General features: G+C 41.2%; 1 protein-coding gene across 1 annotated transcript; it reads right to left on the bottom strand.

Annotated features, from left to right (window-relative positions):
• kif26bb (kinesin family member 26Bb) lies at positions 1–27,833 on the bottom strand. The gene is made up of 15 exons (XM_079353245.1): positions 27,361–27,833; positions 26,781–27,152; positions 24,099–24,593; positions 21,226–21,347; positions 20,355–20,526; positions 15,312–15,521; positions 14,457–14,550; positions 12,220–12,491; positions 11,257–11,434; positions 10,939–11,077; positions 10,543–10,702; positions 7,197–10,350; positions 5,559–5,728; positions 1,706–1,856; positions 1–1,033 (listed from the first exon to the last, which is right to left on the bottom strand). Exons 1-15 carry the CDS (start codon positions 27,418–27,420, stop codon positions 843–845), a joined length of 5,940 nt encoding a protein of 1,979 aa, XP_079209371.1. The 5' UTR covers positions 27,421–27,833; the 3' UTR covers positions 1–842.
• Between the last annotated feature and the right edge of the window lie 165 nt (positions 27,834–27,998).

The raw sequence follows: 27,998 nt of genomic DNA, 5'->3' as shown, positions 1-27,998 counted from the left end.
GTTCACTTGCCAGCTTCCATAGCTGGAAAACCTGTTGGTTTGCTGCTTGCCTGGCAACCCGAGGACGTAAAAAAACGGCTGTGTGTGTGGGGCCTATAAAACTACCTACTTCTCTGGTCAAAACAAAAACAGACCATCCAGCACCAGAATCTGAAGGACATACTGGCTGCTGCGTTGTTGTCAGAGAAGCCAGCATTTCAACACAGCATGTTTCCTTAATGTCTGATCATGTAGTGAGGTCATTTTATGGTTTAATTCAGTAGATGTTTTACAGATTGGACCTTTAAAGCGTTAGTTATATATTTGAATCCTTAACAAGTCCTTTAACAGGAGAGGAGAATTCGTCCCTTAGCCTCACTAAAATGTCTTATGGCATCGGTCTGAACTGAAGGCTCAAAATAAGCAAATCTAACGCATAATAATCTATAGAAATTCAGATAATAAAGGCAGTGAAAGTTGATCAATTCCGTTTGTGTCAGAAAAAAAAGGTTTTGAGTTGCACTGTAGCAACTATAAGCCCCTTAAAAGTGCGTCTGAAGAATTCCCTCCAGCTGTAGCTCTGTTACTTCTCAGGAATACAGGGAGAAACAAAGTGCAAAGAAAGGGCTGTCTGAGGTAAGGTGAAAATATTCAAACTCTGGCTTCAAGCTTTTGATCACGTGACAGGCAGCACCTAGTTATAAGACATAACACGCGTCTGTAGCACCTAGCTCACTGAAAAGAACCAGAGGTAGCGTAGTGCTTTAGATTTGCATTAAGATCAGTTGTGCTGAAGAAATACACATTTTGAATGTATAGTCTAAAAACATCATAGTGATAAGTAGTCATACTAAGAAATTTTCCTATATTGGTCTCTTCTGCTGTGTTTTTTGCCAACGCTTCTTGTGCCGCATCCTTGTCGTAGCGTCAAAGCAGGTGACCATCATAACATTGGCCTTGCAGATGTTGAGCCTCTTCTCCAGCTGTGCAGTCACCCCTTCAAGGGCTTCCAGATGCTCCAGGGAGTCCACCTCGAAGGTCTGCCACAGGTCGACTGGAGGAGGACAGCAAGGTGACTCTGGAGCAGTTTGTAAGGTAAAGTGACCTTACAAATAGATCATTGTAGAAGGTAACTCTGAGTACTGCTCATCGCCTAACTATAGCCCACATGTACCTACAGGGTGTGATCGTGTAAATAAACAATACCATGTGACGAACAAATTCTGAACAGGACGTTTTCTACCTTTCAACATTTTTAACATCAATTTTTGGAAATGGAAACACCCAAGTTAATACCTTTCAATAGCTCCCAACACTGTAAGACTGAAGTACATGTTTACATTTAAACTGACTGACCTGAAGTCAATGAGTTACAAAACATCATGTGCTGTTTTCGGAAAGTTTCACAGCAGCTCTCAAGTGATGAGGATTCTGCACACTGTAATGGCAGTATACTGCCCTCTGTTGAAACGTTGTTATACTACATGCATGTTATTTGCCCTTTCAATGAGATGGAGCTCAAGCATTTTTTAGGTAGAAATGTCCTACTCTGTTTGTACTAGCTCCTCCACTGTGTGTTCCACCACTGGTGATTTTTACGAGTGCTGCTCTGACAAAAAGAGGCATTCAGGGGACGCTGCTCTGACTCAATGATAAGCAAGCACTTCTTCATCAACTAAACAATGAGCCGGTAAGATAACAGGAAAACAAAGATAACTTCACTGACATTCTTGGTTCCACCTGGCGGGCTCCAGCATGAGGTTGTGTTTGGCCTGCTCCAGCTCTCTCCTGAGGTCGTTGTATTTGCCCCAGACCTCTGAGATCCGATCCTGACGGTGCTCCAAAAACTTCAGCTTGGCACTGAAGCTGGCAGGCCCCTGGAAACGCAAACACACACTCACTTTATCAACACTCTTGTAGCACCTGTAGGATACTTTGTTCAGTGTATTTATAAAGGATGCCAGTTAAAGCTCTGAAAATTCATCCCTCCACGAACCATATAACACTCAGTATTTAACCCTTAATGCTAGTTATAACAAAAGGTGTTTTCAGGGGCGTGCGATGGCCTGGTAGTAATGATGCGTGTCCCTTGTGTACAGAGGCAATAGTCCATGCTGCAGTGGTTGTGGGTTCAAATCTGACCTTAGTCTTTTGCTGCACGTCATCCTCCGCTCTCTCTTATCTGAAATCACTTGTGGAAACATAGAACTTTAGTCTTGTTTTTTTGTCTTATTAACTTCCTACAGAAAATACACCAAGTTTCTAATACCTAACATCTTTGTTGTTATAAATAAAGATATGATCGAGGACATGATCTGACAGTCAGTCAAATAAAAATTAACCACCGCCGTTGCTCTGTCTTGCTCCCTCTCCCGCTCTATTTGCTCTCTCCACTCATAAACACCGTGTTAGGGCAGGACGACACCTCTGGGGAGTGAGAGAGTCTGTAGGCTACTAAATAAATCATGCTCTGATTACACTAACCTTATTATGCGTTAGGGAGAGTTAGAGGGACACAACATGCCCTGAACTCACTATCACAAAGAACATCTTCACTATGAAGCTGAGTGCTGCGATGCTGCTCGAACATTACGATATGTGTTTGTGTGGGGGGATTAAAATACAAGTCCAAAACTGTTTCAAAGGTTTGTTCAACCTAACATGTTCTTCTTTGTTTATAGCTTCAGCCTTGACCCAGTTTCCCCCATGTGTTCATTAAAATTGTATCAATGTTGAGTCTGAGACTGGTGGAGGTTGGGGTGTAGTCTCATGAGACCAGACCACCTGTCATGGGGACATAACGTCATGCATCGTCGCATTTTGCTTTCAAGCACGCTGGAATATTTTACTCACTGTGACTTTGCCGGGGTTCATACGTATTCTCAGAAACATACACACTAATGATTTTTAAACTCTGAATGTTTAGTCAACTAATACTTTCAAACTCCATGTGGAAAACCTCTTTACGCCAGGGTGTCCCTTCCTTCAGAGCTTCACATCAGTGGAATTTAAAATCAGAGGACGTTCACATCGACTTCAGTATCCCAGTTTTGATCAGGTTTTGAAGTATCCCGTTTTGTTTTTGTATTTGTGCATGTAAACACAACATCCTGAATATGATCAAAACCGGGATAAGGCTCATAACTGGGATACTCGAGTTTACGTCAATGCACTCGGTGAGAGAGTCAACATGTTATCATTCATTTAAAATTAATGTTAAAAAATTGTTTAATTGAGGACCTACGATGTCAACACTGATGTAACCATAGTAACTGAAAGTATATCATGTTGGATATTTTTTGTTCTCAGTGCTGTGCTGGAAATCAGCCTTTCAGACTCCTCAGGTACATTTGCATCAGTCTGAATGTGGATTAATGTACACTGTCCCTTTTCAAATAAATGTATCAAGTTAAACATGTTTATTTGATTTTTTTTTAAAGGGACAGCGTCCATTAATCAACATTCATGTTTTGAATATAAAGTTGATGTTGTTGTTTGTTGTTGATTGTGATTGTGGATTTATGTAGATACCTGCCAACAGACCACAGACAGAGATTAGCCTAAAGCTACAATCTGGCATATTTACATGTTTATGTTCATTAATGTCCACTGTCAATGTTATAAATAAATAGATAAATAAATATTTGATTTGTTAGCTGAAATACTTATTTTCATCGTAGTCCCTTTATCACATAATTTGATGTAAATACCTTAAACTCAATGATTCAGCTGCATCTTTTTAGTATCTTGATTTATGTTAACATCTCGTAGCCCAAACATGAGAACAAACAGCAGAATATTTGATACATGATTTAATGTGTCTGACGTGACAAAATGAAAGTGTTTCCCTCTTAGTTCCCATAAGGTACAATACACGCTCAAAATTAGGAGCCAGCTTGGAACAAAAAGCCCCTTGTAGTTGCCCATGTAGCTATCTACTTTATCAGTCAAGGGAGTTCAACTACGTTTTGTTATTTGACAAAGAGCTCAGCTATGGAGTTACACCTGATTGTTAAACAATTAACTTTCAACACTGTAAAGTTAATTGTTTAAAGAGCAGTAACTCTTACTAGTTATACTCTGCCTTGCATGCAAAGATTTGTATGATTTTTTATTGTATTGAGTGTTTTTATTCATTATTATCTGAAAAACTGTGCAAGTGCAAATTCAAAATAACCTCAATAATAAATCAGTGAAGTTAGCTAAGGTGAAGTCCCTGCTCTGTCCTAATGACTTTGAGGGAGTCATTTATGCCTTTATCACTTCCAGGCTCGACTGTCGTAATTCACTTGAGAAAGGTTTAGATCAGTTGTCTCTTCGCCGACTCCAGCTTGTACTAAACACTGCAGCATGTCTCCTAACAAAGTCAATAGAGCATTACATCTATTTTCAGCTGGTCTTTATTGGCTTCCTGTCCGTTTAAGGTTTGTTCCCAGAATTGTATTGATTGTTTTTAAGGTTTTAAAAAAAATGGCACCTTCTTATCAAGTTTTACAATTAGACCACATACAGTAGGTCACCTCCTCTTTAGAAGTCCAGAGATTAAGACTTAAAAAACAAAGGTGACTTTGCTGTGGCGGGTCCTAAAATGTGTTATAGTCCACATTGAACTGCTCAATCTCTAGATACTTCTAAGCTGATAATGAAGACCAATTCAAGATATGTTTTACTGTGTGTAAATGTGTTTGGTCTTTATATGTGGTTTTCTTTCCATTTTCCTGCCTGCCTTTGTTGTAGAGCACTTTGGTCAACATGCATTGTTTTTAAACGTGCTTTATAAATCAATGTGACTTGACTTCAATTGAATATACAAAAGGTTGATAAGACATGTGTTAGCCTTTATTGAGAGACGGGAAATATGTGCAGGTGAGTCGGGATGCAGATGCATCAAAGGATTGAGGTCATGAGTAGAGCCTGCAGAAGGGCTTTATCATGTGTAGGATGATACAGGGCCTCTGATCTACCAAGTGACCAAAATCGTTTCACACTGAACGAGTAGAATCAGTGAATGACTTTAACAGGCTCTTTTTCTCCAGGGGCTGAAATTATGAAAGGTCATTAAACTAAGCAGCATCCTCCAGAGCTAACAAATTAAACCGAGACAGTGGTGCTCAAAACTGCTGTTCCTTGAGTGTCCACATGAGGCTGGCTTCAGGAGCACAACAATGTTGAATGTTCAGCTTTATACATCATAAAATAAATTAAATTTACAGCCTGATAAAAAAAAAAAACATGAATAAAATAAAAATATTTCTCCACAAAAAGAATCTTATGCAGCTGATGTAAAAAGGATAATTTGCCAGCTATTGACTTAGCCTCAGGTGTTGTTTGGATAGCTCTGATAACACATGACTACCCCTTATTCCTCTCCAGTGACTCTTTGGGGTCAACTCCGCTTTCCCAAAAAGCTTGAGACTTCAAATTGCAAGTCCACAATATTCGTTGATGCCTCCATACTATGTCCATTAAGTTTAAGACCCTTGAGCCATTAACTGGTTGCAGGTAGAGGTTAATAAAGGTCGTAATTTTATGAAAATGTCCTTACACCTCTTTAAAAAAAATCAAAATAGACCCAGCACCTGTTTGCCAGCACCTGCTCTTTTTTGCATCCTCTGTATATTGTCGATCTCATAGACCTTGAACTCGTAGGCCTCTGGGATTCCCCGATCCACCCAGCGAGACCGCAGTCCACTAGACGAGCGTCTCAGGGACAGAGGTGTATCATGGGAAAGACGACGCTGGTGAGTACCTACAGCGGGGCGAGGCAGAAAGATGCTGCAGTGAGATGTTGTATCTCAGCTCCTTTTTCTTTCTCTTCTTCCGTATCTGAAACTTTCTTTTGCATACTCACATTAAAGTAGTTGATATAGTGACCTTAAGATATAGACAACTTCATCATTCTTTGATTAAGAGTATCATATTTTATTTGACTCTAAATGTTGTTGCTACAGACAGAAAAGATACTGTCAGTGTCCCTGCTCTCTTCTTGTTAAAGCAGTGTGCCTGAACACAATGAAGCGTTCCAGGTCTGCCATATTATTGATGGAACTCTGAAGACAAGATATGGTTTAATATTTCTGTATTGACTCAGTTTGCCAGTCAGGCAAAAGGTTTATGTCACTGCAATCTCCGTACATGCTTAAACTCGGATGATATCATTTAAGGTTTTATCAGATTGAAGAAGAGATATTAGGGGACACTTAGAGGGAAATGAAGTACAGGCTGAATTTGGTTATCTGATTAACAGTAGATGATGTGCAGAGACTTTCAAATGTATCTGATCATCCGGCAAAGCTCAGCTCCTGGTTGTATAATTTTCCCCATTAGCAGGTTTCACAGATTTAACCAATGTTCTTATCCAAAAGCTTTCAAGAGTTCCTCCGTGCATTAATCCATTAACCAGTATCATCTACAAGCTATGAGCACAACCTACCTCTGTAATGTAGCGTATCAGCCAAACATTTATCTCAGTTCACTCTGGCTTCAGAAAGTGCCGTCACAGCGTTCATATATTAATAATGTGACCTCCTACACAATTAAGCTTTTATTGCCGATAAGGAAACTAGGTCTGACTGCTTTCTACAGAAGTATGTCATCTCCAATTAACGTCACATTAAAATGTTATACAGTCAGATTACAGCCCCCAAAAAATGTGATCTCAGAACTGTTGTTCGTAAAAAATTGTGTTGTTTATTATATGGCAGATTTTTAAAAAATGTCTAATGTAAACATCCCCTTTGAAATGTATTCACTTTTAAAATTTCACTGAAAGCGCCACAAAACTAAAAGTACATTCTTCAAATGCCAGATGATTCAGCACTTTCATTGGACAATCATACTATTGAATTCATTGGATAGGTGTGAATGTGCCCCTCAGAAGTGGGCCTCTTCCCTAAGAAGTGTTTTCATGCAACAATAATGAAATAAATCTAAAGTAAAGAACATCATGGCATACTTTAATCTGACATTTGATAATGACATTTAAATGAAATTTTAGAAACAAGTGGTTGTTAAGACATAGTTAAAAGTTTGGGGTTCTCAAAACACTCAACATGCATTTTTTACATCAGACAATTGTGAGACTACACAAAAAAAATCAACAACTCACATCAACCACACGCAATAAGCGCTCAGTTCTTGGATGAGATTCTGATCTTTTCAGAAGAAAAAGTCATCCAGTTCAGTTCATGAACGCCTATTTTTTGCAGGTGTTTTACCTGTGTTCCCCCTCCTCCGAGATGATCGACTGCTGCGAGCCACACTGAGCAGAGAGCCACTCCGGTCGCTGACAGAGTCTCTGGTTGATGTGCTGCTGCCTGTGGCTTCACTGTCCCTCATCATGCTATCATATCCACTGCTCACCGTACTGTTCCTGTTTGAGAAATGCAAGGAGGTCTTTCCCATAGCTGGTGGCAAATCTCCGCTTAGCACACTGGTGGTGTCACTTGCATGCCCACTCATGTGATCAGGCATGCGGGGAGCAGTCACCCGGCTGTATGGGGAGGGGAGAGGGGCCATTTGGTCAAAAACTCCTGAAGTGGGGCTGGAAGACCTTTCCTTTAGAAGGTCTGTGATTCGACCATTGACAAACCCCTGGATGGCAGACTTTGTGGATGAGCATGTGGAGCTCTGGCTTGGAGTCCGACTGATTGACTGGTACGACCGTGGAGGGGAAGTGGAGAGAAAGGAAGATGTCCGCTCAAAGCTCACCGTTTTACTGTCTGGAGAGAGACTGGCACTGCGGCTGACAGACTGTCGCAGGCTTTTGTGGGGGAGACTGAGGTTCTTGATGCTTGGAACAGACAGTCGGCGGACTTTAGGGCTCGCCATCTTAAGTTTCCCAACAGCAGAGAGCTTGGAATGGATATGCCTAGCAGATTGAGTTACAGGGTTTTCAAAATGAATTGCATGATGATTCTGGTCAGACCGATGATTCTTCCTCGTGCTCCTACTGGCCCTGGGCAATGTATCATCGTCATCATGATTACCTCTGTATCCACGCTTACAGGCTCCTTCAATACTTCCCTTGGAGCTGCCTTTAGAGCTCAAAGAGGTGTTACTACCCTCTCTATCAAGATTTGGGAAGTCTCTTTGGGATCTCCCAAGTGAATTTGACCTGGTACCAAGTTGCTCCAGTTTGGCACTGAAAAGCCTACCACTGTCCTCAATAGGGGACATCAGCCTATCGTTCATGTGACCATGTTTCATTCTGAAACTTGATGTCTCAAATAAAGATTCAACACCTTTTTTAGCAGAACTACTGCCATGCTTTTTGTACTCTGCTCCATATTTCCGAGGAGAGGATACATGGTGGCTGTGGGTCCCTAGGGAGTGCTGTCTGCCCTGCCTCCTCTCCAGAGTTACCCCTGGGCTACAAGGGGTGGATGATGTCACCCCCCTTGGGGTTCTGTGGTAGTCTGATATGTGTGCACCATAGTAGCTGTCTTTGAGATTGGCATTTTGCCAGCCTCTTGGCAAACTACCTGTTTTAAAGTAAGCAGGGATGGTTTCTTGGCAACCAGGTGGAACACCAGCTCCCTTAGGGCCATTTCCAACATGTCTGGAACTGACTTCTCCCCCATCTGGTCCCTTCGGAGTGTTAGAAGAGTAAACATGCTCTGTTTCTCTGGGGTGATTCTTGTCTGTATTTCTTGTCCTCTTTTCATGTCTTTTGTTTTCTGCATTTTCATTGCAGAAAGCCAATAGGTCATCAGAACTTCTGCTAAAAGATGATTCACGTCCCTTTTCAGATGTTTTTGCATGTTTCTTACAGGAAGAAGCCCCAATGCTCTGCTCTGGAGCCTTCCTATGCTCTTCACATTTGACATTATTACCTCTGAGCTCAGATGATGACCTGACTGTTGGCAAAGAGTCATGGGGGTGTTCATTTTTTTCCGCACAAATCAATTCACAATCCATTTCCATATCAACTAGCATTGGATTTATAAATGAAGGCAAGAACCTCTTTTCCTTTCCGAAGGGATGCTGGAGCTCTTCAGTGCTCGCTTCCTTCGCTCCAGACTGAACTGGGGGGCTTTTGTTTGGAATGGAGGTACTTCCAGCCATCGATTCTTCAGTGACATTGCTGATTATCCTGATTGGTTGTGAGCTACCAGCGCCTTGAACATGTGCCTGTGATTGTGCACTGTCCCTAAAGCAAATAATGTTTCCACCTGTTCTCCCTCTGTCCAGGCCTCCACTGATGGTCACCTCCTCTACCATTGAGAAGACAAGCTCATCTTGGCCTTTCAGGTCCAGTGGCTGTTGAACAGTTACTGTGATAGTGGCCTTCATTTCCTTAATGTCCTCTATGGGGCGTTTAGGTAAGACATCTCCCAGTATAACATTGGTTGCAGAGGAGTGTGAAGAGGAACAGGAAGAGGAAGGAGATATGGGGGAGCTTTTGCCAATTGGTGAAGACCTCTTGTCTGGTTTGAACCATTCGGCTGCTTCCGGACTCTCCTGTTTGCTTGTGGACTGAAGTGCTGGAGAACTAGCAGCAGCTGTGCATTTCGTTACACTGATGTCCTGATAAGGAGACTTACCGCCGGATTTAAGAGTTTCCTTTTTGAGCAGCTCAGAACAGGAGGGCAAGTTAATACCTAGCGTTTGGTTCAGCAGTTCCTCACTCGAACTGGTTCCACTGCACTCCTCACAATCATACAGACCTGAATCTTCTCTTTGAAAACTGTCTCCAGGTAAGGCACCATCTGTTTGCTGTCCTCCAGCAGATGTTTGACTGCAACCTAACGTGTGATCCAGTTGATTCTGTGGGGCATCTGATGATTTGGCATCTGAATGTGTCCCTGTTTCTTTGGGGGGTGGAGGTTTGGTTGTTACGTCATTGACAGGGGTGCCTTTTGAGGAGGATTTGAGGACATCAATTGTTGTTTCACTTCCATCAATACAGCCCAAACGCTCTTGAAGTTCAGCAAATGTGTCACATTTAAGACAGTCCCTCCCTGGCTGCTTCCTTTCTGCTTTCAGTTCATCGATACTCCCTTGAACTGTCTCCTCCTTCTTCTTTGCTCCCTGCAGCTGGGGAATTTTCAAAAGCTCTTGGAGCAGAGCAGTGAACTCTGGGTCATCCATATCAGCCTTGTTAGGATGCAAAGAAGGTATGATTGGAACAAATTCAGGTTGTGTCAGTCTTGGAGTTGCTTTGGACTGGACCAAGCCGTACGAGTCCAGTTGGATGACTGTGTCACAGGACTGGTCACTACTGGATCGCTCTCCCACTTCTCCACGCAAATGGAAACGAGGGACATCAACATCGACCTCTTCGGTGGAGTGAAATGCCCGCAGGGAAAAAGACGTAGGCCCTCTCTTTTCTCTTGTCAAACTCCTCCCACGAGGAGAACATGAGGTGGACTGCAGTTGAAAAAAATACATTGTAAAGTTCAGTTCAGTTTTAAAAGCATGAAGCATGAATCAACAAAAAAAGCATCCGGCTGTGTTGAAAACAATAATGAGCAAGAAAGAACAAACGTTTGCTTTTATCTATCAATAATTACAATAATCTCTAAAGGTGGACTGATGAACATAAACTGACATATATGTCACCTTTGTCTTTTTCTGGGTCTTGTAGATGCGAGAAGCCATCTGGATGGTGGGTAATGCCTCTTGAAGATGTGCAAAAGAATCAGAAACCTGAGCGACCACGGTTGTATGGCAATTTACGTGACCCATGGATTCTTGAAGGAGCATAGTCAACTTACTTCCCCTAAGGAGAGACAGTGCATGTATCCAGACATTAACTCAAAGTAAGAACAAGTCCTACAACCAAATATATCATTATCCAACTTCTTCTTTTTAGACAGTTTGAATCAGAGTATTTTTGGAAAACAATTTGCATGACTAAAATTCACTTTAGATCAATGTAAAGGTATTGAAATAACAACATTTTCACAAAAGTATGTCAAAATCTTTACAGATAACATTTGTGAATTACTCTCTTACTTGTTGGGGATGGTTTTGGGTCCACTTAGCAGAGACAAGACAACAGGGCCCAGCTCTGAAAATGGAGGCTTATTTGGCCTCATGCCCCTCATGCCACTACAAACATCTATCATAGTCAACTTAGTGATGCCACGTGCACCTACAAAATAAAAACAAGAGAGAAAAAGGATAGTTTAGAAGCACAGTCAAGAAGAAGTGGGTTGCATCATTTTTTTAATGCATCAAGGAATAAAGGATTAACTGTGAAAATAATTTATGGGGAAACAAGCAAATTCAACAGGGACAAGCTGTCCAAGCTATTAAATAATTCATCACAACCTTTGCCAATGGTGCTGCTCTCAGTTCGAGGGGGCTGGATGTAGAGAGTGAAAAACATTACGGAGCTGTGGGACAGATACGTAATGAAGTCATTGTGCCGACGCGCTGCGATGGCTGCATCAAGAAGGGATGCAGCTCGCTCAGCAGTAGGAGCCTTCACCCGGTTGTGGTTACGTAGCTGGAGACAGAGGAGAGGAGAAGTAAAGTATTTTATGGAAAGGATCACTTCAGTGTGAAAACCAACTGCAGTTTCATTTCTTTCTCTCCACCTATCAAGCGTCACATTTAGAGGATGACTCAGCCTTGGCAGAGCTTTGCACCTTCTGAGAGATTTTATGTCATTTATCCCAGTAACAGGACGTTTTGGAATAATACTGTAGGATAGGAAGTAACCAACGAGAGAAATGTGGTGCTGGCTTGCAAACAGCATTGCGAGGGAGGAGAGAGCTCCACATTCATCGCACAATCTGATTTGATACAATCTAATAAGTTGCACTCACTCCCAGTATTATCTGCTCATAAAGTGAAGACCATTCTCCAAAATGACTATCTGAATTAACATTAACATTAATCCGAACATGTCTAGGGGGGAAGTTAAAAAATATCTCCCACAGTATCTGCAACATCCCTGACACCAGCTTCTAAACAGGTCTGAAAAACACTTATTTGTGTGTCATCATGAACACGAGCCAAGAAATCTCTTGTAGACAAACAGGAAAAATCTGCCTTGCCGTTCAGGTTTTTAGATTTACAATATACTGTGTGTTTACAAAGGATTTTAACACACTCTATATTTGAGTGAATATTAAAGAGCACAATGAATGATTTTGGTTCATTTAAGTCAATGCACTCTTGTTTGATTGGCTTTAAAAGAACAACACACTGAGTAAGAATGAAACAGCAGCAACACAAGTTTATTAAACAAACTCCCTTTTTCTCATTGAAAGCTATTTTCACTTCTACCTGTATCCCACAGACAGGGTCCTCCTGGAGTCTAACATGAGCCTTAGGACTGCCATGAATACTGCCTGAAGAGGGAACCACCTCCCCCAACAGATCCCTCAGAGTGTCCTCCTCTCCACAGCAGAGCTCTATGGCAGACACTGATACAGTCAGCTCGGTCCAGGTTTTCTCCCTCCTCCGCTCGATGGCACTGTACAGCCAGGAGATGGCACAGGGAATGAGCCCGAGCTTCTGGATGCTCTCACCGCTCCCCACCATGCTAGACCAGGAGCCTGAGGTAGACACAGAGCAGACAGATGTATGCATGCAACATCAAGGTCAAGTCTACGCACATCACCTTTAAACACATGAGAGAGCCATCAGGAAATGCTGCACTTCCTATTATAAGAATATGATTCATTTTGAAATCTTATCATCATTAATATATGTTTTACATTGACTGGTGCCCAGATGGACTGCAGCTTTGGTCCAAAATGAAATACCTCAAAGACCTGCAAAGTTATGGGCATATCCAAACCCAGCTTTATGCAAACACACTTGCTGCTGTCAGCATTAATCAATCAATCTTTATTTGTATGGCGACAATTCATAACAGGTGTTATCTCGAGACACTTTACAAAAAGCGGGTAAAGGACCTTACTCTTTGTCTATTAACATTAAAGTTAACATTAACATTCATTAAAAGAGCAGGTAACAAGACCACGCTGAGCAAGCATTAAAGCCAAGGTGGGAAAACTAAAAAAACTGCAGTTCCTTGAGTGTCCTGTATTAGGCTGCTTACAAATACCTGGAGAGTCCCATTAACACAGGCACAAAATGCCTGTTTACAGCATAAATAAACATGTTTACAGCCTGGTAAAAAGAAACCCTGGAAGTCTGGACAGCTCATGTTCTTGTTGGTAGACACTGTACAGTATGTGGGTCGTATTTTTTTCTATGGCCCATCTGTTTGTGCTCTATAAAGGCTAAGCGTTAAGCATAATTATGGGCGTGGCTGATCAGACTGCAGCTGGGCGCTTTGTAGCCGTTTTCCAGGAGGCTCAAAATCTTTGCCTGTTTCTAGATAAACCAAAGTCAGTTTGAGACAGCATTTCCCATATGGCAACTGCCATTCCTGGGTGACATCAATAAAACTACACCCATGTTTTATAATGTCAAATTTTTCTGCAGCCTGTCCTGCATATTATAAGACAATATATCCATATCAAATGTGCAAAAGACCAAACTGCACAAGCATCTAAAAAATACACATCAAGTCTAAAAATGTAAAAATGAAAGGCAGAGCAGATTAAGAGCCGTTTTAAATAAGCAGACATACAAATACATTTTCAGATTTTCTTTTTGAGTATCTCCATGTGCACTTTTACCCCCCATTACTTTTTCAGATATGGGCCTTTTTTACCTCTCCTGCCTTATCCCAACTCTAATTGAATGAGGATAAGGGAATTGGTTTACTCCAATTAAAGGCCATGCTGCCTATTCAGAGAGAGTAGTACTCTGTGGAGGAGATTGATATCCCCTGGCTGAGGGCCACATGTAGTTTGTATCGGCCAACTAATGCAATCAGATCTACGGTGAATGGCGTCATGTGAAAAAACAGAGCCAAGGAGACCCTGTCCTTACCCTGTGTGTGTGTGTGTGAGTGTGTGTGTAGGTGTGTGTGTGTGTGTGTGTGTGTGTGTGTCTGTGAGTGTGTGTGTGAGTGTGTGAGTGAGTGTGCGAGCTGTTGCTGCAAATCTATTAAACCTCTTGACCGACGCTAAGTGCAGGGTTCCATCTCTCTAATAGCAGCATATTAAAGTCCATTTTGTGTACAGTCCCGTCCAATCTCTGGGTCTCAGCAAAATCGGAAAAAAAATATTTGTGTCATTTTGTGCAGCATGTTGAAATCTCTATCAGCTCGTGGTAGGCTTTTAAAAAAGCAATAGTGTTGCATAATTGATGAATGGGCTTTTATTTACGCAGGAAAAGATGAAAGACTGAGGGAGAGGCAGTTGAAATAGCAACACTGTTCTGTCAGAACCATGGGGGGAAAGAAGGATAGAGAAAATGTATATTAAGGTAGATAAGAGGGCAGAGAAAGAAAATGGAGACATGGACTTGAAGTGATAAAGAAAGGGTGAATGATAGCCAGAGTGGGACAGAGAAATAGGGGGTAGGGGGGATTACAGATAAAAGCACCCCACTCTAATCTAAAGAGTTTAACCCATGGCCTCTCACAGTGACCGATTACTCACCCACATCAGCACATCCCAAACCCAGTACACATCCATCGCTGCCGCTGAGCACACAGCGGATGACGTCAGCCAAGACGCCTGCACACATCTCAGCCTGGTCAGAGAGGACAAAGAACAGTGAGCATCTTATGATTCATAACTGCACTGAAAAATACATCCGTTGAAACGCAAAAATGTGCAGCAGAGGAGGAAGTCATACTGATTCTGTCAATTCCCTTTGGCTCAGACACTGTGAGCAAAAGGAAAAGGTTGAATTTAATTGAAGGGTAGTGTAATTGTGGTTTCTATCCAGGCCCGATCAGTTTTGAGGTCATCAGACAGAAAAAGCAAACGCCTTTGTGGTTTACAGAGGAAAATGTGCATTCAATGCTGGAGTAAATACACAGTTTGCCACCCGAGTTGGACGGCTGTGGCCCACGTTGTTCCTGATGCTTCATCAGCAGTGTTTAATTGTGTATAAATGGGATGAGTTCATACTGATGGACACTTTACATAGCAGCCTCTGTCATCAGTGTGTGAATGTGTAGGTGTGACCTGTGGTGTAAAAGCCCTTTGAGCAGTCTTAAAATGCACTATACAAGCTCAAGTCCTGATACCATTTACCGAGTGGAGCACAAGAAATGCACAAGATACGATACACGTTATTGTCCCCTCGGGGAAATTTGTCTTGGACTCAAAGTGCAGCCAAACAATCAGCTGCTTGCACTCGAATCAATAAATAAAAACAATAGAAAAACCACATCCACAGACATTGTTAAACATAATCCATTGAGATACAGAGCTACGAAGCAAACATTTAAAACCATATCTTTATGATTATGTTCAGCAATTATCAGGAAAAAAAAAGAGCCAAACCTGGCTGGACTCTTGAGGATAAACAGCATCGAAGTTGAAGGTCTTTACGAGATGTTTGCTGTCCCTGTCTAGTGTCATCGTAGAGTGTGTTTGGCTTTTGCTGATTGGCTCCATTACGATGACTCTATTCTTGGACGTTTCAACACGGAGAACAGGTGGTTGACTTTGGCCCTCGAACAGTGTTGGGTTCACCCTCAGCACGACTCTGACCTGTACACACAAGAAGGAGACAGAAGCAAGATAGACGTTTCAGTTGATATAAATTGTCGAATTGTAACAGATTTATTCAATCGCATGAGGTAAGCACATAGTCCCAGGAGCAGCATGGCTCTAATAAAATTAGTGTCAGTACATCGGACGTTCTTCCATTTGACTGGACAAATATTAGATGTCCATACTTTAATAATTGTTTTATCTTTGATGGACTCTCCATTTACTTTCAGTCTTGCACCATCAGACCAGGTGTAGACATCTTGTCAGTGCAGTGCCGTCATTTAGGACCATAGACTACATACAAAACTAATGACATATCCTCAGCCTGAGCCAACTCTGTGTAGAGAACATATTATTAACAGGAGCGGCTGTGGATCAGTGGTAGAAACAGTCGCCTCTCGACCAGAAGGTCAGAGTTTGATCCCCAGATCCTTCAGACACGTCAAAAACCTGCAGTGTACGAAGCGCTTCAAGCAGTCAAGAGAATAAAAATGAGACTAAAGTAAGTCCATTTACCATCCATTTGCTAAGTTCATCAAGTGAGACTACACTTAGTGAATCTCGTCACCAGGTTGAATATTTACAGCATAAATAAACATGTTTACAGCCAAGTAAAGGTCTGATGCTAAACAGCAGCATTGTTTCAATGACCATGTTCACATGCTGATATTAGCATCAGCTCAACATCCAGCTGTTAGCAGCTCAAGTGCTGGATGTGAGTTACATTTCAATCAAAATGTTTATTGCCATAAATAACATTACAAAAATGCCAAGTTTTTTTTAAACCCTACTGAGTTACAATACAAACAAAAACATAATTCAAGAGATTACATGTTCTGCTTCTAGCTTTCTGTTTGGGCTGTTGTGTTCTTTTGTGCTTGTTCTTCATTGTGTGCGCAAGTTTAAACGTTACCTTCTGGGACAATGAGGGGTTGAGGGGTTGAGTGGTTTTGTTTTTTTCTCAACTTTATTTGTAAAGGGACCATGTGCAATATTAAACATAAATGTTGCCATTTGATGTATTGCACCAGATTTAGCTCAGAGCTAGTTTACATCTGCAGTCCCTGTTAGAACCGTATTCTTGGTGCCATAGGCTGAAAAGCTTGTGAAGCCCTGTACCAATCTACTGAGGGAAAACGGAAAGGTCAAACCCTGTTTAGCACTGAAACAGTTTGTATGGTGAGATGTATAGATTAAGAAGTAAGTTCAAACATAAATGTTGATTGTTGTGATTTCAGTGAACAGACTGTTTCATGTTGTAAGGTATGGACCTTATTAAAAGCCTCAACGCTATCCTTGATAATGTGAATCCATCACTCGCTCCATACTAGTTTAACTTTGTAGAAGTCAAAGCTAAATCATCTTGTAAGAACCTTCAAGTACAGATGGCAATGTCTTTTACAAGAGTTTGTTAAAAAATACAATTCACTTACCCCTGTATTCATGCTGTATAGATAAATGCAGAATGGATGAACTTTAGAAGAGAAGCTTGTTCTATTATTAAATGTAACGGTTGTAGCTTTAACAGAACAACATGTACAGTACGGACTGTAAGTGATTTTCAAAAGACGCCTGAGATCTTAAGCAGAGAATGAGAGCAGCGTACAGGTAACATAGATGTCTGAAAGTAAATCTGAGCACCAACGGGAGACATTAAAAATCAATGAGTTATCAAAACAGCAAGTTCAAAAATATCCTCATGTAAAATTCAAGCAAGTCTTAGTCATCAGAGACGTGAGGGCACTGACACAGAGAGGAGTCTCTAAATATTTGTAGACCACATATTCAAAGTAATGTCTGCTGAGTCAGCTGCAGGCTATCGTTGACTTATATAAAATGCATTTTATTGAAAGAATATTAAAGGCTCACTGTTTACCCAAACAGGAGTTTTTACCTCAGAAGGCTGACAACAAATGATGCTGTGAGGTGAAAGTAATAGCTAGACTTCCGCTTGGTGCCCCTGATGCTCAGCCATTGGAGGCTTAGATGCTATTTTATGCAACACGAGTTGGGAGAGACATCAGTGGAAAAAGGGGAAACCTTGCAGAACAAATCAGCTAATGCCATTATGAGTTAGATTTGAGCGTTACGGCGGTGAACTGACGATGTTGTTCTTTGCCGCCTTAAATGTTTCTCACACTGCTTAATTGAAGCAAATTTGTTCCCTTTCATAAAATCTTGAAATCTGCTCTTGTGCTTCAAATCTGCCGACTCATTTATACAAAAAAAAAAAAAAAAGAGCCGTATGTTGTCTCAGGTTGGATTTTGTTGAGGCTGCAGTCGACAGCGAGCTCATTCAATTAATGCCGGGACCATACATGCACTTACAGCTGCATGGCAATGCATTCCTCCTGCTATATTTCCGCATGTCATGACATTAATTCCTTAATGCAGCTCTCCACCGGAAGCCCAAGGATTTAGAGGTTTTAAGGGTCTTAAATTAAGTTAGATACTGACTCTTACAGTCATTTAACAAGGCTCATAGGTCTTAGTCTGCAACAAGACAAGATGCTCTTCACAATTGACAATATACTCTAATAAGGTACATAAGCCAATTACATTTTTCTTAATCAGGATTCAGGTCTTTAGGATCCCAAGTAGCCATGTACGCCATGACACACAGCTGACTGTGGTTTTCTTGAAATTGTACAGGACTGCATTACACCACCATGACATCATCTCTCATCGACCGTATGGAGGCCATATTCCATCTGTTCCCGGTGAGTGTAAAGCTTTTTCTCTTTCCTCATCATAATTTCAAAAACCTCATACAAGAAGAAGCTCCCTAACCCCACTGAACATGTGTCAAACTCTATTTATGATGGTAAATTATTCAACAACAAGCAGAGAACCTTCTTTACTGTTCTTACACACACGTAGAAACTGGCACGCGGCGCTGAGTGCTCGGGCAGGTGTGGGGTCTATCAGAGCCCTTATCTGTAACTCTAGACTGAACCCAAGAGTCCATCCATCTGAGACAAGGGGAGGGCAAGCAGCCATATTGATCTCCTCACTTTCTCTCCCTGAGGAGGGGAGTGGAGAGGAGGGAAGGAACAAGATGGAGACATTAGCACCACATTACAGTGTATCATAAAGAAGGGGGGGGATATAGGATCTCCTCCAAATTGACTGTGATCTCTTTATACTTGAACAAGGGCGGTAAAAACACTTCCAAGGTGGTGGGTGTGGGCGAGGATGGTGCTATATATCACCACAGAGCTACACTGTATGTTTTAACATATGCATGCAATATAAGTTACAAAGTAGCCCAAAGTAGCCTTCTTGTACGTGTACATAAGCAAAAAATCTAAAGTGAGATGAGCTTTGAAACAATAGCAACATATTGAACTCCTGTGTATACTGTGTATACTCATTATTCTGTATTTGGTGTGTGCTGTTGGAAGCACTTTAAGGCGGATGTTTAGGATTTTCTGCAGATCTACAATCAAGAGTTTAAATCTGTACTTTAAACCCAAGCTCCACTGTTCTTCTTTGCAGAAAGCTACAGCTGGTGCATTGATTAGTGATGGATATAAACACATGTTGTGTTTCTGAACATAACATTATGATGTTAAATATTCGTTGTTATTATTATTAAAGACAAACTAAAAACCTGTTGATAGGAGAAAATGTTGGATTGAAGCGTCTACATTTAGCAACCTTGACTCTGTAGCCTGAAGATATTTGAAAAGATGTATTACAGAGCAGATAATACCATCAGATCCTGGCACATTGCAAATAGCTCAGGAATACTCGACATTTTATGGAAACTCTCGTCACATGTTACAAGATTAATATCACCTCATTACAGCAGGACATGTAATAAATTAGAGACAACATGTTATTAACTGAGGCTGTGGAAGCTGAGGGAACTGGCTTACGTTGGTTTAAGAAAGCATATCATACAACAACTCCAACTATGCTGCAAACACATTTCATATCATTTGTATAATCCAGATACAACTGGAAATGTGCAAGCAAAAAGTTTAGTTTTAAAGGGAATAAATATTCAAATTTAACTGCAGTTTTTATACAAAGAAGAGCTACTGGTTACAGCTTCATAGTCCTACTAGCAATACAGAGAAGTGGTATTAATCATTTCCTGTTATTAAAACAAAGTTACTGTTACTTAAAGGAAAAATGTGTTCCCAAATCATATCAACAGACCAAATGGACGTATAGCCGCTTTGACTTAACTGCTTTTTAGAAGCCTCCAGATTGTCATTTTGTGATGGTTACGCGTCATGTTAGCAGGTGAACAGAGAAGCGACTTTTAAATCCTTATTGTGCAGAGCTTTATAGAGTATGAAAATGGGGATATAATTTAAAAAATGAACACTATAAGTTTTGTTAAAAGACTTTGTTATGAAACCACGTTAATGTGTGTTTGAACTCAAGTCACAAGTGGTCAAGGGTCATTTTCTGGCTGACCAGTATGCATTAGAGACTTTTTTCTGCAAGCGGTTAAGTAGCTCCCTGAATGCCATTAGAAAGTATTTTTCCACATTGGATAAACAGGCTGCATCCGATTATACTGCCTCAACTTTAACAAGAATCATGTACAAGATGATTATAACACAGCAAGAAGTTGATGTCAGAAAATCTATCCATGTTACCAGAGATGTAGGATTTACAAAGATTGGCTCATAAAATCGTTACAGATCTACTGATTTAAATTGGTGAGTCCGTCTTTAATAAAATAGTCTAATTTTATTCAAAAATTAATTCCCAAAAATGCTACAATTGTCACCAATATCAACCCAAACCAAACAGCATTAACAAAAATGACAAAATGTTCTTCTCTTGAAAATCTGAAGCCATATAATGTACCTTGCCAACATTGGGTGAGTCTTTGGTCCGAGTGGCAGCTTGGAGCAGGCAGGAGGGTACGGGAGGTGGGTTTTTCTGGACCATCTCCCTGAAGCAGGTGGAGAAATGAGCAGGAGCTGGATCAGAGGCCTGGCCTCTTTTCCTCAATGTCAGGTTGAGCTTCTCAGCTGCCCTGCAGAGAAGGAGGGAGGTGGGATGTCATTCCACAGATACTTGTGGTGTAGCCAGGCCATACGTTACGGTGGCCCTGAAGACCAACTGCAAAGACATTTCATGTTTCGGGAAACGGAAAGGGAAGGACAACGCTACTTGTAAACGGCAAATATCGCTTTTTCAGTCTTCTGATTACTGTTATACACCGCAGGTCACACCTACACATGATTACACACTGATGTCAAAGGCTGCTTTGTAAAGTGTTAATGACGATTGTTTGAGTTTGAACATTTCAAAAGATTACTATAGTTTCATACTTTGCTGAAATTCACGGTGGAAAGAAAAAAATGCAAAATGGAAACTGTTGCTTCAGACATCTGTTTTGTCCAATCATAAGTGAGTATTGTATTCTTACGCTTTACAGTTTCTGTTTTTTGCAGTAACATGATTTTGTTAAAAAAAAAAAGTTTGTCCGAAAAGATGTTTTTTAAGTTTCTGAAAATGTTTAAGCCTCTCATCACAATTGTTGCATCTCCTAAATTGTTTTGCATTTCACAAAATGTTTTTTTTCGTGTGAAATGTTTGGATGGTTCATGAATATTTAGCATTTGGTAAATCATATTGCAGGTGACCTTCAGGGCCACCGTAACACCTGCTGCAGATTAAGAATATTTTTGAACACAACAGTTGCTGTCTAAATGTTTGCTCAGAATCTTACCTGGCCAAAAGGGACATTGCAGCAGTGTTGGCGATGTTCACTACTCTGGATATGTGGGGGATCTTTGAGTTAGTCTGCACAGTCCCAACATCACCACAGGACAGTGGAGCATCATCTGCAGCCTGCTGGGGGAGAAGGCTCATTATAAAAATCCAAATCTGTAATTGCACTCCAGCATCTCCTCCAAAAGGGGCCATTATCAAGGCAAGGGTTTTACTCTAGGGACAAGCAAGGGTGCATCTGTCTAAGTAGGGCATCTAGGCGGAGAGCACAGGGGGTTAAACATACACTGTGAGCTTTATTATGGGTCCTACATTATGTGAAGTATAAGGAATGGTCTGTGGTAGCTGTAGTGACTGTGTCTTAGCTTTAAACATGAATCAGAACTAGAGAGGGACAGAAGACACACTCTTATTAATAACTGGATAGGCAACATGACATAATCAACATGTTACTGCTCAACATGAAGTCACAGAGTTTCACCCCCAAGCCACTGAACAAACAGCTTTGTATAACACTCTCATACTCTCATGCTCTCATACACAGAATAGATGTCTCGGGATTTTTCACAGCAGCATAATGTCAGCTCAGATTTTTCCTTTTAATAAGGTTCAAGCATAAACCGCCAATCAGTGCCGTACATTGGTGCAGAAGGAGTTGATTTGCAAGGAGACTGGGAGGAGTGCAAAGACAGGGTTGGGTTAATATACAGTTGAAACCCAAGCTCATTTAGATAATGTATACTCTCCCCCCTTTCACTCCTCGGGTTCTCTTGTTGACTCATATCTCCTTTCATAACCTTTTTTATTGTCACTTTCTATTTCAGTCTACTCTGATTTCTTCTTGTAGTCACTTTTATATGGTCCTGTATTATTCCTTCTGTGCTCCTGTCCCACCCACTCCATTTCTTTGAATTAGAATTTCTGGTTTTGCTTTCTCTCCGTGCCTCCCATCTTAAACATTTCATTTAGACCGTCTCTTATTCTGCAATCGTTGTTTTTCTCTGCCCTCCTTTTTTTTGCCTCCTCTCCTCAGTCTTTGTCCTCCACTTACACTCCTCTCAGATGATTTTTCCTCAGCTACACAAAGCTGTATTGATCTGCCCTCTTTACTGGCCCCGCCTTGCAAATGTCTCGTACAGTCTAGCAAAGACCTCAACAGTTTCATTTGAATAAGATGTCTCATTGTTATTGTTAAATTAGATTTAACTAGTCAATTCGGAATAGCAGGTTAATTAAAATATTGCCTTCAAGACCACATTGCTTCAATGACAAAGACCCAACCTCCCCTGATCCCTCAGTTTGACAACAATCCTGTTAAAGGGTAGCCTGGCAGCAAGATGAACCTGGGTATATGTGTCTGGCTCCTTTCCCGTAAAAAAAAGAAAAAAAAAAAAAAAAAAGAATTCCTTCCTGCCCCATCAGACAAAGCCAGTAACAACTTTTTATTTAATAAGGGGTCAGGTTTAATCAAGTTCTATTGTCTCACAGCAGGAAGGTTCCTGGTTTGAATCCCTGTCTGACAGGGCCTATCGGTGTGGTGTTTGCGTGTTTCCCTGTGCATGCAGGGGTTTCCTTCAGGTACCTTCCTCCCACAGTCCAAAGACATACAGACAGATTCATTGGTGACTATAAATTACCTGTGGGTGTGAAAGTGTGACTGGTTGTCTGTTTCTATATGTCAGCCCTGTGATTGACTGGTGACCATTCATGGGTGTACCCCGCCAAAGACAGCACGGATCGGCTCCACCCCAAACAGAACAAGTGGTACAGATAATGGATGGATGGGTGTAAGCACATCATGGGCATTTTAATAAACAAGACTGCAGAAGGTTCTGAATATATAAGTGTGTCACGTATTGGCTGCTACGTCTTACCTCATCATTATTTCCAAACATCTTTGATGTAGGAGCTGGCAGCCTAGACTATGCTACGCCAGACATTTCGTTGCTCTCAGTGTCCAAAGGCTTTTTGATTTTTACATTTGTTTATCAACTTTATCTTAATGGTATGTTCTATTCAACTCGGACATCTAAAATGAACTAAGAGGTTCCAGACCTATTTGATTTCAGGCAACCAAGAAGGTTATATATGCATGTGATGGCTGCAGACATGATTTAGCCAAATGCTAAAAGGATGACACTGCAGAAAAATGTTTCAGTATTACTGAGAGGGTCCTTAGTGGTTGATCCATTAAAAAGCACAACTTGAAGCACAACTTATTCCCACTATTACATTACATGATACATTTTTAAAAAGAAGAATAACAGAAGCATTTTCATGTGTAAAATAGTGTATGCTGTATAACTGCACATGCTAGTGTTTGGAGCTTAAATTAGAGCAGAGAACCCCGAGATTTATTCTGAACATCCGCGTGTGTGTTTTTGGAAGACAAGACTTTCTTTAAACTCTTACAGCATAAGGACAGCAGCTTCCATTACAGAGCCAAAGTTGAACCAACCGTCTTACATAAATGATTAGAAACGCTCTCACCTTGTCAGGTTAATGACCTTTTTCATTGGGAACTTGGGGGAGGAAGGGTGGTCTTCAGCTTCCATCACAGTAATGCATTATTTCACCAGCCTCCCTGTTAAATATGACCATCCCCCTATTGATCACAAGTGCTTTCTGACTGGCCGGCTTTTATGACAGGGGTAAATCATGACCCAATTCCATTCCATTAGCAAAAGTAGTTTTAAACAACGTCTTGGGCCATGGGATCTAAATAGGCTCTGATTAGACACCATGAATCATAGCTTTGCTGACATGTTCACCCATAAAGATGTACTTTGCACACATAGCTCATTAAAAGGGGAATGCACATTGGGGATGTGTTATGTGTGATTTAATGGTAAGAGAAGCTTTTAGGGGTACCTGACGGTAAGGGTGCGTGGTGACAGCATCAGTGTGGGACGCAGATTTAGATGCAACCAGCTGCTGCTGCTCCTCCACCCAGCGGTCCACGTTGAGAGGCTTGGGCCCCCTTCGTCTGAGAGTTTGAGGGGTACTCTGAGGGGTCCGCTGAGGGGTCCGCTGAGGCGTCCTCTGAGGTGTCCTTGGGCTTCTTGGGGTGTGAGGACTCTGGGTGAGGCTGCATGGTTGATGTACAGCTGCTGCAGCTCTGTCTCCATGCTTTGTCTCATTTTGTCCCAGAAGTGAACCCATGCTGAAGCTGGGTTCAAAGGAGGGCTTTGCTAATGACTGACCCCTGCCCAGAGCTAATATAATAGCCTCCTGTTTGAGCTGGTTCAGGGTTACACCACAGGCTCCACATTCGCCAGGCTCCCTCTCTCTGTCCCTGGACTCATTGGTGGAGCGACTATGAACACGAAGGTTGTCATGAAGAAACACAGACAGATCACTTGGGTCCTGCAAAATGACACAAAGATAGAGGAAATCAATTTACATGAACAAACTGATATCAGAAGTATTCTCACAATGAGAATAACCTAATGAGATTCAGCACAGGCTTCTTTAAGATATAATTACGAAGGTAATAGCAACACTAATTGGCTTAGTTTGATTTCAGGCTTGAGAACAGCGTTACTGATCACTAAGCACAAATTGAGTCATTTGAAGGCACTGCAAGCAATCTTAGCACTTAGCCAGGTGATCATGGAGTCAAGACTTTTGCCCTGATAATTAAAAATGCAGTAAGGAAAGTTATGTACTGCACCTTTATAAAAGATAGCTGCTGTGAAAATGACTGTTACTTATCAAAACTGAAGAGATAGGTGACAAATCAATGTTACAAATAATTCAAACAATTGAACTTTGCAATATTTTCTGCTGTATTTAAGTTTATGGGACATCATCTTTAATAAAGATGGTGTTTTTTTTGTCATTTTTGCCTTTATTCTAAAGGACAGCTAAATAGAGAGGGGAACTGTTTGGAGCAGAGTGCGGGGTATGACATGCATCAAAGGGCCAAGGTTGTACTGGAACCCACGGACACTGAGGGCTGTATCTGTACATGGAGCACGGGACACAACCGCTAGGCTATCTGTTTGGCCTTTCGAAATATTATAATGAGAAATGATTCCTTATTTAAATAAAACAAAAATGTTTTATCAAGATGGCAGACACATATCAAATATTATGTTCATCGTTTTTAAAAGATTAGATTTGTAAAAGTTGAAATCAATCTGCGTTAAAAAAAGATTTTTGACCTTTGAGTTCTAAGGAAGGAAGCAGGCTTGTCAAATCGAACTCAGCTAAAATCAAACCATCATCTTGCTGTTGATCCTGATGAAGACATTCTTGGGACCCAGCCTGTTTTTTTGGCCCTTGACATCTAAAAACATGCAACAGACTCACTCTGTCCTCCCTTCCATCCATCCTGCAGGGCTGCCAGCACACAGTCAGTGACCTATATTCCCCCAGAGGAGAACTGGAGGAGCTCCCAGTAATTATGTAAAACAAAATCATCCAAACTCCAAGTGCTGAAGCATCGGGAACTAAGTAGCTGTATTTCACTGAATAATATTCAGGGGTTAACAAAGCCACATACTCTTTAAATATACATCAGACTGGAAAAATAAACAATGTAGGACAAATTGCAGCATCATACTTAAATGATGAAAATAAAATAAAATAAAAGAAGATATGAGCTGATGCAGCCAGATTGGACTTTCAAGCTCAGCCAGATTTCAGACTTGCCTTAAACAAGATGTCAAAGGGTCAAGATGTTTTTGAGAAATTGTCTTCAGATCAATAAACTCTCTAAAGCAAATGTATAGCCGGATTATCAGATTTCTCCTGACCATGTCTGTGGTCATGAGATACCATCACTCTCTTTCTCAAAATGTGGACTGCTCTGTCCTGTGGTCTCTCTGTCTTAAAAACACGATTCTTGCTGCGCTCCATCCCACTTAGGAGGACGGAAATAAATAGCCTCTCTCAATGGAGAGGACTGTGAGGATGACACATGGATGTCTGAGATGAAATATTCATTTGAAACCACTCGAGTAGGAATGGCACTGGTTGACTTTGTCGATGGGAGTGTATTTGATGGATGTTAGTGGTGACAAATGTACAGATGGATTGTGTGCAAACCTCCCCGAGGCAGCACTGTAAAGAGACAGACTGATGTGCCTGCATGAATATTATAACACTTTTTAATTGACTTTAACACACTGCACTTGTGAGAAAATGTGTGAGAAGAGGTCGTTTTTATTAACAAAGTCTACACGATTATAAGTCTTGACTGCTCATTATTGAAAGACTGAATTTGGTGGGTTTTTTTCGTCTTTATAATTTCTAAGAATGAAAATTGTTCATTTCAAAATTCCACTTTATTCATTTTACAAAGAAAATGCATTAGTAGAATAATGTTTTATTTTTCTATCTGTCCAATATCATTTCACACCTCCTAATAAAAAATCCTGATTTGATTACTTTAATCATTTTTTATTTGTGTTGTCAGTTGTTGTCAGATTAAATGAAAATCCTTTTATTATATTCATATTTTCTTCCCTATACCAACCCTTATAATACGTGCATTCAGCTCCACTACACCCTCCACCAGCTCCATCTGAGCGTCCTGCTTATACTGACCTTGCAGGAGAAGTGATGGTGCACTGCCAGGCTCAGAGCTTGTTTCTTGAGAGCAACAAGAGTCGCTGAGCACTTCTCACAACACGCAACTTTCCTGTCGGACCTCCCAAAGCCGGGATTCTTCGACATGGTGCCTCCACATAAAGTCCCGCTTCCAGAGGAAAGAGCACTCCTGACGCGGTCTCCCACGGCTCCTGTCAGGGACCTGTATGACGGGACAGCGTCTGCTCTCTGGCACATATTCCGATGTGGGTCTCCTCGGGTCCCTCCGGCACCCTCAGGGACAGGGCGCTCCTTTGGCTCACAGTAGTATTTCCCGGTGATAGTTGCAGAAAAGCCGGTGGGCTCACAGTGATGCTGTACTTCTGAGTTCTGAGAAATAAATAATCATAAGGATGTATGTGGGCTTTGGCAGCAGGAAATTAGATGTCAATTGACGCGGGTAACTGTAACCACACCCAAATGTTTATCTCGCAGTGCAACAATATTCATCTTCTTAAGAAACTCCATCAAGATCTGGTTTTTTTTTTCAAATGCGGGAAAATAAGTTGTCCCACAAAAGAGAAAAGAACCTACTCACCCTGTGTGTTCCTCTGTTCAAAGCCGCAAATCTGTCTCCTCTTCCAGTCAGAGATGACATGACAACTTGTTAATATTTAAAAAGGCATCCGAACAAAGGCAGGGTGCACTTTTAATGAATGTTGCTATAGCTCCATGCATGTAAAAAGAAAGTATTTCTCTCATAGGTAAGAATAAAAACGATCACAAGAGAGGTAAGAGACACTGTCTGTCTGTGATCAGGAGTGATGATGACTGTGGCTCTGTAAAGAAGAAGAAGAAGAAGAGGAGGAGAGCGCACCGAAGAGCACTTCATGAATTCAGTTTTTTATTGTGTCCTCGGGGAGGCAGTAAGGAGCAAGTGATCACACAACAAGCATGTACAGTATAGTCTCAGAGAGCACGCTGTTGCACCTTCGTTTATAGGCTAATCTGTCCATTTTTCATTGGGCATCTTTTGGTTAGTTCAGTCTTCATGGCACGGAGACATGCTAACAAACTTTAGAGGTCTAACCGTATGTTTATTTTTGGAGGTTTTTCTGTTATCGGACATGTCAAGTGTATGTTTTAGCTCAGGAAAAAAACACAATAGGCCGAGACGATAACCATGAAATGTATTTTAATAAATAAACATGCAGTCCTCAACAATGAGGCAAAATG

This window comes from Symphodus melops, assembly GCF_947650265.1.
Source record: "Symphodus melops genome assembly, chromosome: 1".
NCBI lineage: Eukaryota > Metazoa > Chordata > Actinopteri > Labriformes > Labridae > Symphodus > Symphodus melops.
The sequence above is the reverse complement of the archived record's forward strand: the minus strand, read 5'-3'. Positions and strand labels throughout refer to the sequence as shown.